We start from the raw sequence: 17,692 nt of genomic DNA on the forward strand, positions 1-17,692 counted from the left end.
TTAGAGGCATCTATCGAATTCTGACATTATGGGATTAAGGCGCAGAAGTTGAGTATAAGAAAGGTTGGGCAGTGAGGGTGAGAGGGTGCATGCCAGCTGTATATGCCAGACCAAGTGCCGTCATTCACAAGAAGTCCTCTTAATCACCTCGTCTCCTGTTCGGTGGGGCGACGGGAGGTTGATCGCTTGATTGACTGGAGGTTCATACATCAGACATCCTCTCACACCTCGTGTCCCTCCAGAGGCGCTAATGATCATGCACGTCCTGGCCGGATCTATCAGCCTTGCCCTGGCCTTAGCCCTCTACTTTTTTCTCCTGAAACGAAATGACACCAAGGAGGCATTCCTGTCCTCCCAGCCGTGGGTCGGTGTCCGTGAGGAATGGGTTGCCCACTTACGAGCATCGATCAGGATCCTCAGCGGCGTACGCGAGTTTCTCGACCAAGGCTACCAGCAATTCTCAAAGTCCCAGAAAGCTTTTGTCCTCCCTAGTCTTGCAGAACCACCATGGCTGGTGCTTCCGCCGTCTTCACTGCGCGAGCTTATCCTTAAATCAGATGCCGACCTTGATCATAGCATCCTCCATGAGGAGCAACTGCAGATCTACCACACGCAAGGGGCCTTAGGCCACCATACCGCAGAAGTGCCACTGCAGTACGATATCGTACGCCGTCAGCTATCTCGTCAACTACCTTTAGTCGCCGAAGCCTTGCATGATGAGGTTGACAGGAGCTTCCGACACTACTGGGGATCTGCTTCCACGGCAACAAGAGAGATCAACCTTTCAGAGACATGTACTAACATTGTCATCCGGACGGCGAACCGTGTCTTTGCTGGTCCTGACGTCTGCAGCAACGAGAATTTCATCGAGCATATGCAGCGATACTCAGAAGCTGTCGTCCGCGCCGGAATCATCATCCGTCTTCTACCGCGGTGGCTACGTTCAGTTATTGCACCGATTTTGAGAGCTTCATATCGCCGCCACTTGAACATTTGCAGAAGTATTTGCGTACCTGTAATCCGCCGCCGGGTGCAGCAGGCTGTCGAGCAGCGCAGCAGCCCGTTATCTACCTATGAAGCACCCGTTAGCAGCTCATGCCCTCCACCGCAATCATTACTGACACGATGGACTTCTACTAGACCGATGTATTACAATGGCTCGTAGACGCCGCTCTACAGCGCAGCGACCGCTCCGAATTAGACCCCCTCCTCCTAACGCAACGCCTGCTGATGCTCAACTTCGTATCCATCGAAACAACCGCCATGGGCATAACCCACGCCATAGCGGATCTCTACAGTTCTGCGGACGCCGAAGTCTTCGTCGCAGGCTTACGTGAAGAATGCCAACGCGTGCTTCCACGAGACGGAGCATGGACCAAATCCCATCTAGACCAGCTAGTCCGCATCGACTCCACGATCCGCGAATCAATGCGCGTTTCCGACTTTGCGCATATCCAGATCCCTCGCGTCGTGGCTAATCCCAACGGTGTCGATCTCAAGACGACGGGGGATCAGCCTCTACATGTTCCGCCTGGAGTAAAGCTGTGTGTGCCTGCTCATTCAATACATCGGGATCCAGAGTTCTACATTGAGCCGTTAAGCTACAATGCCTTCCGGTTTGTTACAGAGCCTAGCACGGACTCTTCCGGTGTCTCGGAGTCACCCTCTAAGAGGCCATCGCTCGCTACGACAACCAACTCCTTCTTAGTATTTGGGCATGGGCGACACGCCTGTCCAGGTCGGTTCTTCGCCGCCCTAATCATGAAACTCATCCTGGCGTATATTGTGCAGCATTATGATGTGGCGCGCTTGACCCAGCCAGTGGAAAAGCAGGTGCAGGTGGGCACAACGAGGCCTGATGCTAGCCTTAGGCTGACTGTCAGGAGACGGGGGGCCTAAGTCGTTGTCTCGAAGACAGTTTGACAAGATTTCTAAGTACTCATGACGGTGAACATCCAACCAACAAGCCCGTGTATCCCATAGAAGATGTGGCTCAGCAAAACAGTATCCCTTGTCATGGTTGATGCCATTTATAGCTTATCTAAACCTACTCGCCGTAAACCTCATATAACCCCCCACCAGACGGATGGCCTTAATCTATCTTTTAAGTCACAGCCTCCAGCCAAGGGCGGATTCATCAATAACTCCATCTTGCAATTCCCGCTATTCCCATTGTCTTTAGTTGTGAATACCGCTTCCATCGCCTAGCCGGCTAGCCCTCCAAGTTCCAACGTCTAGACCTCCTCTCTCCTCTCAGTCCCACCAATTCTGTCGCCGGCGGGCTTCTCCACTGTGAAACAAAATGGACGACTCCTCAAAATACTCCCTCTACGTCTTCATCGTCATCGTTGGTTGCGTGGCAGCCTTATTTATCGGCATCGGCGTGTATCAGATGTATCGTCCGCTGGACCGCGACAATGCTGCGTATAGAGAGATACCACGCGAACAGAGGGCGTATATGCGGAAGGTCCGGCAGCAGACTGTGAACGGAATGGCTGTGGCTGCGCGATGACCAGATATGAATGCTCCTGGCTCTTGCTATCCGTTTCCTAGAGTAAGGATCGCGCGGACGACATAAGTGTAGACTCTGTGGCTGATCATGTTTCCAGTTTTCCATCTGTGGTTATGTTTATTCCTTATCTGTTCGGCTTTGTACGTCTGTCTTATTGACCGCATCTCGCTATTTCACCGGTTGAAACTTGTTGTTTCGACTCAATATGAAGCTTGAAACAGGTAGACTATCTGTAGAGCTATGATATATGCAGTATATAAATATCTTTCGTGTAGTTAAATCTCTCTCTCTGGGAGCGCGTCCTAGCTATTTGACGAAGTATATACCGTCATTGTTTCTACCTTTAGGTCTCCAAATCACTGACTCCCAATCGTATGACCATCTTCTCCTGCTTCAGCCTCAAGGCCCTCTATGTCCCAGAGACGGTTTCTATTTTTGTCTAGAGGCTGGAGCATCCGGTGATCTGAGACATTATATATAGACCTAGTGAGATAGGATACTCTAACAGCGTACAAGGACATCCAGGTTCAATCCACGCAATGGCAATTATCACACTCGATTTCAACCGGTTTCGCAGCACAGACGCCAGCCAGCGTCAAGAGTTCTGCAAGGAGCTCTGCGAAACACTCTCCGTCTACGGATTCGCGAAGATCCGCAACACGACGCTGTCAAATGACCTCATAGACCAGATATTCAAGCACGTGAGTCTACTATGAGCGATTCTATCAGCTCTCCGAGTCACTAATACCATCGACACCAGACACGATCATTCTTCGCCCTCCCCAACGAAATCAAAGCCAAAGCAAAACACCCCGAAGCACCCAACCCACATCGAGGCTGGAGCGCCGTCGGGCAAGAGCGTGTCTGGAAGATCTCCGGCTTCGAGCAGAACAAGGAGCGGACAGACAGCTACAATGAGTTCCGAGTACGCTTTCGCTCACTCAGATCGTTCAAACCAAGGCTGATTTACTCTATCTAGGAATCCTTCGACCAAGGCGCCTCCAACGACACCCTCTTCCCCAACAAATGGGTCGACGAGCACGACCTCCCGGGGTTCCGGACCTTCATGGAAGCCTTCTACCAATCCTGCGATGAACTCCACGCGCACCTCCTCGACGCCATCTCCATCGGCCTAAACCTCCCCCCTACCCTCCTTCCCTCGAAACACCAACACAATACCAGCGAACTCCGACTAGTCCACTATCCGCCCATCCCCTGCAACGCACTCAAAAGCAACATGCGCATCGGCGAGCACTCCGACTTCGGAACCCTGACTCTCCTCCTGCAGGACTCTGTTGGAGGACTGCAGGTCGAAGACCAGAGGAACCGGGGCACGTTCATCCCCGTTGAGCCGGAGGATGGGTACGAGGTTGTGATTAACATCGGGGATTGTCTGCAGCGGTGGACGAATAAGCGGCTTTGCTCGGCGAATCATCGGGTGATGTTGCCGGAGGGGATGGATGTGGAGTCCGATGTGATGTTGGAGGATCGGTTCTCGGTGGCGTATTTTGGGAAGCCGGATCGTGGGGTGCTGGTTGATAGTTTGGAAGAGTGTGTGGATGTTGAGGGGGGGGAGGAGGTGGTTTATCGTGATGGAGTGACGGCGTTGGAGTATATGCAGATGAAGTTGACGAGGACTTATGGTTAGATTGAATTGCGTTGGTGTTAAGTGCACATACTTGCTTCTATCTGTAATAGATCTTTTAGTTATGAGATGTGTATATATTGAATAGCACAGGTTGTGAAATCCCAAAGGGTAGTGTCTATTGACGTAGAAGTCTAGTTTAAGTGCACATACTTTTTCTATCTCTGAACGTTGTAGTATGTTGATTCATTGGCAATAATAGTAAATTGTAAAGCTTGATTAATCAGGTATCAAAATGCGCAGTGTATACATTTCTATTCTCGTAAATATTTATCGTCGAGTAGGCTCATCCACTGGGCACAAGCTCCAAGGGAGATATTGGATTGTCACTGATTCTCGGGCATAATGGAGGCTTGGACTGATGATACCTCTGCGGAGTATTAGCAAAAGACAACTTGGCCCGGTCCAAAGAAGTCCACTCACATTGATTACTGACAGCAAGGCCCGGTCAATGGCCGAATCCTGACTGAAGCCGATTCCAACGCCCCATGCTTCTTCCTTGGTCCCTGACATGGCACATCTCACATACACCACCGTGAGATTCGCCTCCGCGGGCCCCGGGAAGAGATGTGAAGCGGCCAGGGTGCACTGCAGCAATACTCCCATCCCCCTTGTCACTATCGCCGCCGCTCTCGCTGTCAACGCCGTGATATCTTCTAGCTCCAAAGAACAACCAGGGTTCTCGAATGCCGTAATCCGTACTTTCTCACGGACTACTTGGCCACTGGGAGAGTGTCGAAGGTCATATCGGTCCGCGAACAAGGCGCAAATCTCCTCCGCCGCTAGCCCCCTCTCCAACGCAACCGAGCGCTCCTTGACAACAACACTGAAGCTAGCGGCCAGCTCGGTGGGAATGCTCAAGCCGAGCCCCTTCTGGATGAGCCAGGCCACGCCTCCCTTCCCGCTTTGGCTGTTCACCCCGATGACGCTGTCAAAGGATACTCCGAGATCTGCAGGGTCAAGCGGTAGATATGGAACCTGCCAAGGACCTCTTGTTGGGTCCGCAGCCCGCTTCTGCAGTCCTTTCCGGATAGCATCCTGGTGCGAGCCGGAGAAGGCACGGAAGTAGTAGTCCCCTGAGTACGGGGTTCGAGGATGAACAGGGAGTTGAGTGATTTCTTCATACACGCGCCGAATATCGGGAAGATTGCCAAAGTTCATTCCAGTGTCGATGCCCTGCGTGTAAACGTTCATTGCGGCGGTGACGAGATCTAGATTCCCCGCTCGTTCGCCATTGCCGAAGAGGCAGCCCTCGACGCGGTCGCCTCCAGCCAGACAAGCCAACTCGGCGGCAGCAGCGGCGCCGCCTCGGTCGTTGTGTGTGTGGATCGATATGCATACTGTATCCCGGCTTTGCAGGTGTCGTGAGAAATACTCGACTTGATCCGCGAAGATGTTGACAGTGGCTGCTTCGACACTGGAGGCTAGCCCTAAGATCACCGGTTTTTGCTTTGAAGGTTGCCATGCGGTTTGAATGACTTCGGCTAACCGCAGGGCAACGTCAGGTCGTGCATTAGCAAAGTCTTCCATGCCGAATCCTAACGTCCATTCTGTGTGCCCTGTGGGGTCGTCCTTGGTGATACTGCGCGCGTACTCGATACACTCCCGTACATGCCTCAGTGTTTCTTGCTCTGACCGCTGCAGGATAGTCTCGCGGTAGTTGTCACTAGTCGCGAGATATGTAAAGAGAATTGCTTTCTTCGCGCCCTTCACACTCTCCACGGCGCGGAGGAGGGTCTCCTTGCGGCATGGGGTCATGACCTCGAGGCTGACATCGTCTGGCACCGCATCTGGCGTTTCAACGAGCTCGCGCGTAAAGTTGTACTCCGTCTCCGAGGCACAGGGAAAGGAGACCTCGATTTGCTTGAACCCAATGTCGACCAGCAGTCGAAACATCTGCCATTTCTGTGCCGTTGTCTACTACGAGTTAGCCTTGCCATTTGTTTACTACACTCAACTACCTACCATAGGGTTAGGAAGAGCCTGGTTCCCATCTCGGAGATCTGTAGACAGCCATATTGGGGACTTTGTCAACTTTTTTGATGGCCACTGCCTCTCTGGTAGGTGTATCTCCGGCGGTGCTCGCCCACCATACTTGCTCTGTAGCGATTGTCCGCCCGCGCAGATTGTCGTCATGACTGCAGATCGTATTCTTTGATACTCCGCTTTCCAAGCCCTAATTGTCTTGCTTCTGGTGTTTTATACAAAACTCATACATCTCTTGTCAGCTTAGTCACCGAGAGCTCGGTCGATGTAGACTAACTAGCATAGTATACCGTCTCTGACTCAGCACCTATACAGTTCCAAAGCATCTCTTTGCCTTAATCAAGCAGGTGGGCTGGCCTTGATTCTATTTTTGTCTAAAGAGTATGGCTATGCTACAGTATGTCCGGCCGCAGCACCTCCTGCGTCCACCCCCACTGATCCGGCACCAGCCCCTGCTGAACGCCAGCCAACGCCTCATACAGCTGCGCAAAGCCACTCGTAGGGTCCGAATAATCTGACTCGAATTGAATGACCTCCTCCGTTGACCACCGCTCAATCACCTGCACAGGAACCAGCATCGCCGCCGTCCCAGCCGCATAAACCTCCGCAAACTCTCCCACCTGGCTAAACGGAATCTACCCAGTATGAGTGTCAGCCCTGGCCCAATCCACACGCTATAATGGAAGTAACTTACAGCGCGCCGCTCGACACCCCAGCCCCAACTGCGCGCAATCTGACAAACACTGTCCACCGTGATACTCGGCACAATCGCCGCACTATCCGAGACCACCAGCGTCGGCTTCCCAGTAGCATTCCTCAGCAGACCAATGAACCCACTCGTGGAGAACTCATCAACCAGGGTATTCGTCCGACTATCCAGATGCAGCGTCAACCCATACCCCTCCTTCTTCGCCGCGTCAATCTTTCCCAACACAGGCCCGTAGTTCCCACCGACCTTCACAGCCCCTGTCCCGCGGGGCGCCGCACGGTCAAAGTCCTCAATCACCAACGCCTTCACCCCAGGGGTCTTATTTTTCTCCTGGTGAGTGCCCGCGCCATGCAACGGCGAAACAGGCATCACAAACACACAGAACAAATATTTCCTCGCCAGCGCAAGACCCACACAGGGAGTTACCGCGAACGCCACGGGGCGGATATACATCGCCGCCCCAGCTCCAGCTCCAGCCCCAGTTCCATTCCCCGTTCCACACGGCGGAACAAACTCGCTATTCAACCCGACCGCTAACTTGACAGCCTCCAGAAACAATTCTTCGGGGATAGCCGGGATGGAGACTGCAGCAGCGGACTTGGCGAACCGAGCGGCGTTCTGCTCTGGTCTGAAGAGCGTTATTGTTCCCGACGGGGTGCGGAAGGCTTTCAGGCCTTCGAAGATTTGCTGCCCGTAGTTTAGGGCGGGCGTTAGGCCGTGCAGGGTTATGTAGGGGGAGGGGTGGAAGATTGGTGTGCTCCAGGCTTTTGTGTCGGGGTGGTAGTGGGATTGGATGTGGCCGTTTACTGTTGGTTCGGAGAGGTGTTAGGACTTGAGTTTGATATGGAAAAGGTATCTTTGTGGAGAGATACCTTGGACTGGATCGAAGCCTAGATTGTTCCAGTCTGGATTGGGTGTTTTGTTAGTGGGATTGAGTACGCAAGAGCAGGCGGGGGTGGACTGACCGAGTCCTGGGACTGGGGGACGAGGGTATTCTGGGCCAGCCATCTTGTGACGAGTCTTTGTGTCATCTGTGTGCTGTATATTTCTCGGGAACTTGCTGGGTATTTATCTACCAACGTGGGGAAACTGTCTCTAGCCCGTTAGGTATAGGTAAGCGGTAGCTCGGGAGTCGTGATGGTAAAAAAAAGGGTATATATAGTGAGCGCTATCCATCTAAATAGGAGCCCTACCCTTGAAAATATCTGTCTCACTACCGCCAGCATGGTCGAAACATTCGACATCGTAGTTTTCCCAGGCGACTATGGCGGCCCTGAGGTTCGTTGACCTGTTAAGCCTGCTCCATCGACAGAAACACTGACGAGCAGCAATATACCTAGGTGATGGCCGAAGGCCTGAAAGTATGCTCCGCTGAATCCGCCTCTACACAGCACTGACGCGAAGATACAGGTCCTAGCCGAGATCCAACAGCAATACAAACACCAAGTCAACTTCAACCTCAAGCATCACCTCCTCGGCGGCGTGCGTACCACCCCACTCACCCGGTGTATCCTCCATCCAAATAACAAAACCCATCACAGGCCTCCTACGATAAACACGGCACCCCAATCACAGAAGAGGCTCTCTCCGACGCTCAAGCCGCATCCGCCGTCCTCCTTGGTGCTGTCGGCGGTCCGGTACAATCTTCCCCATCTTCTAGATCCCTACTTATAATCTCCAAACTGACAGCTCTCAATCAGAAATGGACCAACACCCCCATCCCCGTCGAATCCGGCCTCGGCCGCCTCCGCAAAGCCCTCGACGCATTCGGCAACCTGCGCCCCATAAACCTCATCCACCCGTGCCTTCTCGAAACCTCTGCCCTGAAAGAGCATGTCGTGCGAGACACAGACATCCTGATCGTGCGCGAGCTGACAGGCGGGATCTACTACGGTGCTCGATCAGAGCACAACGGAGAACTGAACTGCGCGTCTGATCTGGATATCTACACGCGCGAGCAGATCGAGCGTGTGACGCGGCTAGCAGGGACGTTAGCGATGCAATCTACACCGCCACTGCCGATAACGAGTCTCGATAAGGCGAATCTGCTGGCTGCCTGTGGGCGGTTGTGGCGCGGGGTTGTGGAGGAGACGGTGAGGCGGGAGTTTCCGGGGGTGGAGGTGAGGCATGTGCTTATTGATACGGCGGCGATGATGGTGGCTTGTAGTCCGAGGACGTTGAATGGGGTGGTGCTGACGAGTAATATGTTCGGGGATATTATTAGTGATGGGGCGAGTTGTGTGCCGGGGAGTTTGGGGGTGTTGCCGAGTGCGAGTTTGTGTGGGGTTCCTGGGGAGGAAGGGGAGGGGAGGAGGGTGAGGGGGATTTATGAGCCTGTTCATGGTATGTAGTTGGGTTGGATGATTGGATGATGGGATGATGTGTGTGATGCTGATGATCTAGGGTCTGCGCCGGATATTGCGGGGCAGGGGGTTATTAATCCGGTTGGGATGATCCTTTCGGTGGCGATGATGCTGCGGTATTCGCTTGGTATGCCGGGGGCTGCTGAGAAGGTTGAGATGGCGGTTAGTAGGGTTATTGAACGAGGAGGGAGGACGAGGGATATAGGGGGGGCGACGTCGACTGCAGCGTTTGGTGACATGGTTGTGGCTTGTTTGAGAGAGGATGAGCAGCAGTGAGAAAGAAGATGCAGACAGTAAATGGAGTTAAGAAAATAGCCTCTGATCAGTATATAAAGAGTCAACAGGCATGGTATTCTTAACAATAAGGCGGCTGAATACTCCACAAAGCTAAGCCTCGGAGTGGGAAGGGATATAAAAGCCAGCCCTGTACCCGGTCAACAGCCCTATGACATCCAACTTATTACCAACCATGTCTTCAAATCTAATCTTCGTCACGCTGTCAGACTCCCTCCCAGATTATGCTCTTAACTTCGTACGCAACGTGATCACGACCCTTGCCGATGTTCGTGGAATCGTGGTAGAAGAGCAATCTCAACAAAACCCTATCAGCTGTTTCGAGTCACTCTTCACCAGCCTATGCAAGTCCCTAGAAGCCATCGGCCGACACACAGAATCCCCCACCCTCCAACATGTCTTCGACATCAGTCAAACATCAACAGACCGAGGCGGTCTAGCCCTGACGTCCACCGACCTGTCAAGCTGGCCCCAGCCAGCACAGCTAGACTCCGTGCACTCTCTCATCGACGCCTGGCTCGAAGCCCTCAACGCAACAGAATCCACTCCCAAGCTGCCCGCACCGCTGACCAAGAAGGCACCAACCACATGGCCAATGACATTAGCCGAGAAGATCCTGGTGCAGCATGCATTCTCCCTCCCGTCACCGCACGGCATCAAGGTCGGCGAGCTCATGCGGGTTTCTGTGGACTGGGTTATTGCTAGCGAGCTGTCCTGGGTGGTAGGTTTAGCTCAATCAATAGTGAAATTTGAAAGACTGCTAAAATAGATGGATAGGGTATGAAACACAGCATGACCAGCATCGGCGAGGAACCGACCGTCTGGCGCAACGACCGGTTCTGGCTCGCGGGTGACCACACCGTTGATCCGCGGACTTATAATCAGCCGCGGGTGAAGGAGCTCATGGGTGGGATGGAGGATGCAAAGAGGGTATTCAAGATGACGGAAAATCAAGGGTCGAATGTACGTCTGTCGACTCAGTTCAAATTTCGTTAGACAACTAATGAGTCTGTGGCAGTATACAATTCTCCACACCGAGTTTGTGCGCGAGCGCGCAGAGCCCGGAATGCTCGTTATCGGCTCAGACTCACATACTTGCTCTGCTGGCGCTGTTAGCTCGTTGGCGATAGGGCTTGGAGCCGCGGATGTCATGGCTGCGCTAGCAACCGGTGAGACGTGGTTCAAGAGCCCTGAGTCGATCAAGGTTGAGTTTACAGGCGAACCGGATTGGTATATCAAGGGGAAGGATATTATCTTGTATATCCTGAAGAGATTGAAAAGGAACACGTACGCGGCGGATAGGATCGTTGAGTTTGGAGGGCCAGGTGCTCGGCATCTATCCTGTGATGCGCGGTTTGCGATCTGTAACATGTGCACGGTTTGTCAGAACATTTCATAAGGACTTTTTCCTCGTTCGCTGACAGTGATGATATAGGAATTGGGCGCAATTACCGGCATCTTTGTCCCAGATGAGGTTACGCATGAGTTTGTATCAAACCGACGGCATAGCAGATACCGGTCCAACTCGGTATATTTCCAGCCAGACCTTGAGGCAACATACGCCGCAAAGTTTGAGATTGATCTCTCTGAAGTCGAGTCTTTCGTCGCGCTATACCCCTCGCCCGATAATGTAGTTCCTGTCACTGAAAAGCTTGGAATGCCGCTTGACGGCTGCTTCATTGGCGCCTGCACAACGACAGAAGAGGATCTGGTTCTCGCGGCTCTGATACTCGAGGCTGGCCTTCAAGAAGGATTACAGCTCGCACCCGGAAAAAGAATGGTCGTTCCAGGCAGTTTACCCATCGTGAGTAACCTGCGCGCACTCGGCCTGCTGAGCGTCTTTGAGGAGACTGGGTTTGAGCAGCCGGCTGTCAGTTGTAGTTTGTGCTTGGGCATGGGTGCAGATCGTGCAGGCCATGGAGAGAACTGGCTGTCATCTCAGAATCGGAATTTCAAGAATCGGATGGGGCATGGTGAGTCTTGCTGTTCGGGTATTTGGGTAGACGCCAGAGCTGACAGATGTCTTAGGATCTACCGGCCATATCTGCTCTGCGGCTGTCGTTGCGGCCTCCTCGTTCAGCATGAAGGTAACAGATCCACGACCTCTCCTCGCGCGAGTCTCTCCAGAGCAATATGAACAGCTGCTCCGCAAATGCCGAGACTACAAAGTATCCAAACCCACCGCCAGTCGCCAGGCAGCAAAGGTCTCCAGGCAGCGGGTAAAGCCTGCAACAATGCCAGCATACGTTGAGCCGTACCTCTCATTCCAGCAACGCGCAACTCTACCATATCAGCCTCAGATCAAATTTGAACAAGCTAGCCACCTGCAAGAACACAACGGAAAGATAACCAGCAAGGTGTACGCTGTAGGTGATTTCGTCGACACTGACGCGGTACGTCCAACATCTTCCCCCAGACACAAAGATGTAAAGCCATATCCACAGAAACCAACATCTAACACCAGCCGCGCTTTAGATCATCCCCGCAGCATTCATCCTTGAAAGCCCCACGGACGCCCTGCTAGGCAGCCACTGTCTAGAATTCACCAACCCAGATTTCCGCTCACACGTACAAACAGGGCACGAAGTCCTCGTTGCCGGGAAAGCGTTCGGCTGCGGATCATCGCGAGAAGAAGCCCCACGGGCACTAAAGGGTAAGAAGGCCTCAAGCCTAGATCAAGACAATACAAGACAATAGCTCGCTAACCAATGCATCCATCCTCTAGGAATCGGCATCAAAGCCGTCATCGCCAAATCCTTCTCCTTCATCTACGGGCGGAACCAGCCGACGATTGGGCTGTTGGGGATTATTATCACGGATGAGCGGTTCTATGAGCTTGCGCAGACCGGGGTGGGGATTGAGGTTTGTCCGTCGGAGCGAGTTGTTCGGGTTGGCGGGGTGGAGTTTGGGTTTGTGATGGATGATATGGAGCTTGCGTTGATTGAGCGGAGGGGGCTGGCGGCGGCGTATAAGAAGTTCGGCAAGGCGGTTTTCAGATCGCTTTGTGGGGGTGATTTGGAGGGATTTGAGAGTGCTGGAATGGGTTTGAGGAAAGCAGGGGCAAAAGGAGTTGGCGAGGCGCTTGCTTGGTGATGGCCTTGATATAGTATTGCATATGTGGTTTCACCTTCACAATCAAGGCCTTTCTATAACGGGGCAAGTAGTTGGAGTCAGGTGTTGTGTATATCCACGGCTGAAGCATCCAAAGAATATTATTCCATAGGTATACGATGCACGAAATCATCTCCAACACCCCGCACCATCGAACCAGTTACCACACTTTGCATTTCCACTTCTTGACTCGCCACACAACGGCTGTCACCTCCAAACCTTTCAGCCTACGCCGGAGTACAATGGCCATGTCTCCCCCTCCAAGCTGCAGATCATCGACCGCCCCTAGTCCCACCCAGCCAGAACTCTCTCCGGGTCTAACAGCAAGCAGGACTCCGCGTCCTCTACAGAGTGCGCCGGCTCCAGCAGCAATTCTCAACCAGAGATCCTACCTAGAGCCCCGTCTTCCTAGTCGCCTACCTCGTCCCGGCCGAAGACGATTCGGTAACCCATAAACTAAACCCCATTGACAGGTTGATACCAATAGCCCACGACACCCTCCACGCCTTTCCCTATAAACCCAATACGCCAGGGATAAAAAAAAAAGCAAATGTACGTGCCTCCATTTTACTGTGGCCACTGGCTCGCCCTGGTCGGCAGCGACAGCCGTGCTGCGGGCACTGGAGGGAAGTGCCAGAGAGAGCGGGTGGGGAGGACGCTGCAGCAGCCGGCGATCAGGTTCAATGTGGAGATTGGAGGGTTCCGTGGAGTAAGGTACGGTATTGGGATGGGTTTGAGCCTTTGAGGTAGACAGCTGTAGTGACATGCAGCAGAACTAGGAGAGGTGGTATAGCTAGTTATTAGAAGGGTGGAGAATACTCCAGAAGAGATTCCTAGAAAGGGGCGCGTAACGCTCAGGCGTTTTGGCGTTTTATGGGTTTGTGATGGTCCGCGATATTGCCAGTATGGTGGTGAATTCATGTTGATCTGGGGCAGTCGCTATGGTCCAGACCTGAGAGTACTTTCAATGCCCATGATCGTTTCCATTCTTGTCTTTCTTGACCACTCAAGACCGTAGGATATGAGCTCTTAGCTACCTGGTGAGATTGGTCTATCCGCGATAGCTCGCTACCCTAATTTCCTCCAACCTTAACAATTCAATAGTCTGCAGCCACGAGTTTAAACTCGCAATCCTTCTCCGTTTCATCGCCGCAACCGTCTCCCTCTCCAAAATAAAGGCATCGCAACCCCCGCAAAATGCAGGGTCCACCCAGCTCTCCCTTCTGGTTGCAACCCTGTCGTGACGCCATCGACCCAAACCTACCCATCATCCGGACCTCAAATTTCTCCAACTCTCCAAAAATGTAATAAAACTCCCTTCTTGTTTTGTCTTCTCATTCAAGCTTTCCGACCAGCGCCTCCGGGCTGGCCGGCTCTTCAAACATGCATCCACCTCCCGACGAAATCAAGGAAACGAGCGACGGCGGCGTCGTGCCCCCTCCGCCCGGCGAAACCGCCCATCTCACAGGCCATGGCTCAGACGGACGCTTCAGAGACGCGAATCTTATCATCGCGGGGGTTGGCATCGCGCTGTGCACTCTTTGTCTCGGGATGAGGGTCTACACGAAGATTCGACTGCTGAGGAAGTTCTGGTGGGACGATGGTATGCCTGCGCTGTATCCACGGGCTGTAAGGCTGCTAAGCTAATGCAGATTGCCAGTGTTTATCATTCTCGCTTGGGTGTTTGCGTTGGCGACGCAGGCGATCATAATCTGTGAGATTGCTACATCATATCTCGATGTAGGAGGTATATCCAGCTAACATGTCGATCTTATAGGGGGCTACAACCATGCTGGCTACGGCCTGCACATCTGGGACATGACAGTACCCTTGCACAGTACATACGCGAAGGTCTGTCTTCTCCTTCCCTTAATCTCTCTCTATTCTGTATCCTAATCAATCTCTAAAGGCCGTCCTCGCCTCCGCAATAATCTACATCCCCGCCCTCGCCTTCGCGAAACTCGCCCTGCTCATCCTCTTCCACACCCTGCTATACCTGACCCCGCCATGGCGCTACATCATCTACATCTGCGCATTTCTGATAAGCGGGTACAGCATCGCCCTCATCCTAGCGCTGATCTTCGGGTGCTCGCCGATCAACAAAGCATGGGACCCGAGCATAACGGACGGGAAATGCATAAGCAGGAACGGCGTCTACCTAGCGACGGCAATCACGAATACAGTTAGCGATCTGGTGTTGATGGTGATTCCGATCCCGATTGTCACGAGGCTGAGATTGGGGTTTTGGAGGAGGGTTGGGGTTGTTTGTATGTTTGGGGTGGGGGGGTTGTAAGTATTTCTTTCCAACTTCATTTGAGATGGGTAGAGTGGTAGATGGTCCTTACTGACTGACTGACTGACTGGACTATTGGGCTTTGCAGAACAACAACAATGAGCATCGTGCGCCTGGCAACCCTCATGCCGCAAATCACAACAGAGGATAAGCCGTATGGATTCGCCGAGGCGAGTATTTTCATGTATGCGCGCTCTCTCCCCCCTCCCCCTCCCCCTTGTCCTTTTTCTTACGCACTTCCATATCACCACTGACACTAAATCGACAGCATAATCGAAGCAAACCTCATCATCCTCTGCGCATGCCTCCCCTACCTGCGGCAATTCACCCGTCACCACGCCCCCCGCTGGTTCACCGAGTCGAGTTCTCTTCGGATACGGATTTGTCGGTCTCGATCGAGATCGAGATCGAGGTCTAGGTCTAGGTCTAGGTCTAGGTCTGGACGGTCGTCGCAGGAAAAGGGTGGGAGGGGGGCGGAGACAGGGACAGCTGCGCCGTTGCGGGGTGGAGATGATGCTGATGTCGAGCGGGCGTTAGCTGTGAACGGGCCGATTCCGAGCTCGCTTTGTTCGAGGAGTGACAGTGTGCAGGGGGTGGGGGTTACGTGAGGGTTCTTCGGTTATTATAAATGGAGCAATAGAGGAATGCCTTTGGGTTGGGTATGGTGGTACCTATATCGTAAACATTATCACAGTAGGTGTATCTGGTATATTGTCTGGTGTAGCGCCAACAGAGACAAGGTAGCAAAGCACTGGAGCCTGATCGAATATTCTCTATCAGCAGTTCTAAAGGCATTATGATATAAAAGATCCTACTACACTACTGCGACAGTGGGAGTTAAGCGAAACGTAAGAGAACATGGAAGTCATCTGGACTCCAACCTGCCCTTTGTTCATGACCATTGATAATCCCACGAGAACTGTTGATACTTCTCTAACTAACTATAACCAGCCCACCCCTCAAAACACACCAAATTCCTCAACAGCGGCGCCACAACAGCCGCAAACACCCTCCCCTCAACCGTCTCATCCTCCAACCCCCAAAACCGCTCCTCGCTTGCCTTTCCGCATATACAGCTCTGCACTGCATCCCTATACTCCACCCCGCTTTCACACTGAACCCGGTTCAAAAGCTGAAACGCGGTGACAAACCTCGTTGAATCCTCATTTCCCTGCTCATCTTCTGGCCTTCGGAGGGTGGAAATGGATTTCCCCAGCGAGAGTTCCGTCAGGGCTATTCCGAGCGGAAAGAGGAGAGGATTGAGGACGAGGGGGGAGCGTGGCGAGTTGTTTGTCTTCGATGGAGATAGCGGGGTTATTGACCAGGGGAGGTACAGGTTGCTTGGTGGGGCGTCGTCGATATTATCGAGGTCTAGATCGAGGGCTTCATTGTCGTTCGCGGGGAGGTGGATGTCAGCGCTGTTCCAGGATCTCTTCAGCCAGGTGCCGTGGTATTGGATGACGGTGCATGCGAGTCCTACGGCGAGATATAGCCGGTGGCGGCGGCTGCTTTTCTGTAATGCGTACTCGAGGGTTTGGAGCTGGATTGGCTTTAGCTGGCTACTGAGAATGTGCATGTTGTACCGGATATTCACACTCGAGTGGTCGGTGACGAAGCCCACGGGTTTTTGGATGTGCATCTCGCTACTGCAGAGGACGGAGCAGAAGTCTAGGATCGGAGGGACATTGCAAGATTTATGCTTGGTGTTTCTCTCGTCATCGATCTCAATCGCTTCAAAGCGAACCCGTTGCTTGTGTGATACAAGACTTGGTAGTGGAGGGTTGGGAAGCGGCGCCAAAGCATGATGTTCATATGCCTCGAATTCCACCTCCTTCCAGTTCCATTTATCTTTTGTAAAGGTGCTGCTGTTGGAGAATATAACACGGTGATTGACTGTCTTGCTGCCATTCTGGGTCTCTGCGAGGGGGTTCACTTGAACCTGCAGATGGGCATCGTGAGAACCTTGACAGGAGCAACTCCAGTATGACCCGCCCACTATGGCCCGCCCACTATGGCCCGCCCACTATGGCCCGGAATAGACCCTCGGCGTTCTTTCGAGACTCTCGAAATCTAGGAAGTAACTTTTGCCAAGGACTGCGCTTGCTTCGTCTAGATTCCAGCTGCTCTGATTGTTCCATTAACGTTTTCAGTACTTCGTTGCAGCTTCTGATCTTCTGGAGCAGCTCGTCATAGACGGCCTTCGCCATGGCTTTCAGGAAGAGGACAATCTGTCTCTTCGAAGGAGCTTTAGTCTGCACGATTATAACAGATTAGACGGCGACTAGACTCGCATGGTCGCTAGAGACGAACCTGACATCCCTCGGTGAGGTCGACCTCGAGCTTCACTGCCAGCCGCTTCAGCATGGCATGGGCGCTAAGAACATTACCAAAGAAACAGGCATAATCATCCCCTAGCTTAGCCGTAAGGCCCTGCTGGAGGGAAGGCTCGCCCCTGCATCTCCAGTGGGATCGCTGATCAGACTGCGCACCTGGTCATCGTCGTCGACTACCCCGTCCAGGACTTTCTCGAGATTGTTCAGGAATATCCTGTGCTGTGCGCCCAGCTCTAGCGCAACATCTTCTAGTGTACTCTTATAGAACCGCAGTAATCTGATTGCTTCGATGCCGCGGGCGTAGTTGTCGAGTTGGTTGACGACCAACGGAAGCAGAGCAAGGGAGACGCCGAGTGCCTCGATGCCAGTCGCCATTTCTGTCTTCGAGTCCGAGAGTATGATCGTAGAAAGAGGATAAAAGCTCGATCCTTTGTCAGCGCCAGCCC

General features: G+C 53.0%; 8 protein-coding genes across 8 annotated transcripts; 5 read left to right on the forward strand and 3 right to left on the reverse strand.

The window, feature by feature from the left end:
- Nucleotides 1-256: 256 nt before the first annotated feature.
- BJY04DRAFT_215458 (cytochrome P450) lies at nt 257-1,899 on the forward strand (the record flags this gene model as incomplete). Its single annotated transcript, XM_073715484.1, has 2 exons — nt 257-1,084; nt 1,141-1,899. The coding sequence occupies 2 exons, from the start codon at nt 257-259 to the stop codon at nt 1,897-1,899; spliced, it is 1,587 nt and encodes a 528-aa protein (XP_073574306.1).
- Nucleotides 1,900-3,051: 1,152 nt separating this feature from the next.
- BJY04DRAFT_205934 (isopenicillin N synthase family dioxygenase) lies at nt 3,052-4,160 on the forward strand (the record flags this gene model as incomplete). The annotated part of the gene is made up of 3 exons (XM_073713650.1): nt 3,052-3,213; nt 3,273-3,437; nt 3,492-4,160. The coding sequence occupies 3 exons, from the start codon at nt 3,052-3,054 to the stop codon at nt 4,158-4,160; spliced, it is 996 nt and encodes a 331-aa protein (XP_073574307.1).
- A 283-nt stretch (nt 4,161-4,443) lies between these two features.
- BJY04DRAFT_215460 (aldolase) lies at nt 4,444-6,293 on the reverse strand (the record flags this gene model as incomplete). The annotated part of the gene is made up of 3 exons (XM_073715485.1): nt 4,444-4,527; nt 4,581-6,074; nt 6,123-6,293. The coding sequence occupies 3 exons, from the start codon at nt 6,291-6,293 to the stop codon at nt 4,444-4,446; spliced, it is 1,749 nt and encodes a 582-aa protein (XP_073574308.1).
- Nucleotides 6,294-6,535: 242 nt separating this feature from the next.
- BJY04DRAFT_215461 (aminotransferase) lies at nt 6,536-7,860 on the reverse strand (the record flags this gene model as incomplete). The annotated part of the gene is made up of 4 exons (XM_073715486.1): nt 6,536-6,778; nt 6,838-7,658; nt 7,725-7,757; nt 7,818-7,860. The coding sequence occupies 4 exons, from the start codon at nt 7,858-7,860 to the stop codon at nt 6,536-6,538; spliced, it is 1,140 nt and encodes a 379-aa protein (XP_073574309.1).
- Nucleotides 7,861-8,076: 216 nt separating this feature from the next.
- Nucleotides 8,077-9,491, forward strand: BJY04DRAFT_215462 (3-isopropylmalate dehydrogenase; the record flags this gene model as incomplete). Its single annotated transcript, XM_073715487.1, has 6 exons — nt 8,077-8,130; nt 8,193-8,213; nt 8,263-8,334; nt 8,394-8,489; nt 8,553-9,195; nt 9,256-9,491. The coding sequence occupies 6 exons, from the start codon at nt 8,077-8,079 to the stop codon at nt 9,489-9,491; spliced, it is 1,122 nt and encodes a 373-aa protein (XP_073574310.1).
- Nucleotides 9,492-9,684: 193 nt separating this feature from the next.
- Nucleotides 9,685-12,602, forward strand: BJY04DRAFT_225684 (aconitase iron-sulfur domain-containing protein; the record flags this gene model as incomplete). The annotated part of the gene is made up of 7 exons (XM_073718253.1): nt 9,685-10,230; nt 10,287-10,472; nt 10,528-10,887; nt 10,945-11,482; nt 11,538-11,902; nt 11,985-12,162; nt 12,235-12,602. The coding sequence occupies 7 exons, from the start codon at nt 9,685-9,687 to the stop codon at nt 12,600-12,602; spliced, it is 2,541 nt and encodes an 846-aa protein (XP_073574311.1).
- A 1,401-nt stretch (nt 12,603-14,003) lies between these two features.
- Nucleotides 14,004-15,521, forward strand: BJY04DRAFT_215464 (uncharacterized protein; the record flags this gene model as incomplete). Its single annotated transcript, XM_073715488.1, has 6 exons — nt 14,004-14,223; nt 14,281-14,334; nt 14,398-14,471; nt 14,530-14,909; nt 15,002-15,097; nt 15,182-15,521. The coding sequence occupies 6 exons, from the start codon at nt 14,004-14,006 to the stop codon at nt 15,519-15,521; spliced, it is 1,164 nt and encodes a 387-aa protein (XP_073574312.1).
- Nucleotides 15,522-15,850: 329 nt separating this feature from the next.
- BJY04DRAFT_215465 (uncharacterized protein) lies at nt 15,851-17,621 on the reverse strand (the record flags this gene model as incomplete). The annotated part of the gene is made up of 4 exons (XM_073715489.1): nt 15,851-16,852; nt 16,938-17,165; nt 17,224-17,343; nt 17,403-17,621. The coding sequence occupies 4 exons, from the start codon at nt 17,619-17,621 to the stop codon at nt 15,851-15,853; spliced, it is 1,569 nt and encodes a 522-aa protein (XP_073574313.1).
- Between the last annotated feature and the right edge of the window lie 71 nt (nt 17,622-17,692).

The sequence above is a fragment of the Aspergillus karnatakaensis genome, assembly GCF_047715665.1.
Source record: "Aspergillus karnatakaensis strain CBS 102800 unplaced genomic scaffold BJY04scaffold_10, whole genome shotgun sequence".
Lineage (NCBI taxonomy): Eukaryota > Fungi > Ascomycota > Eurotiomycetes > Eurotiales > Aspergillaceae > Aspergillus > Aspergillus karnatakaensis.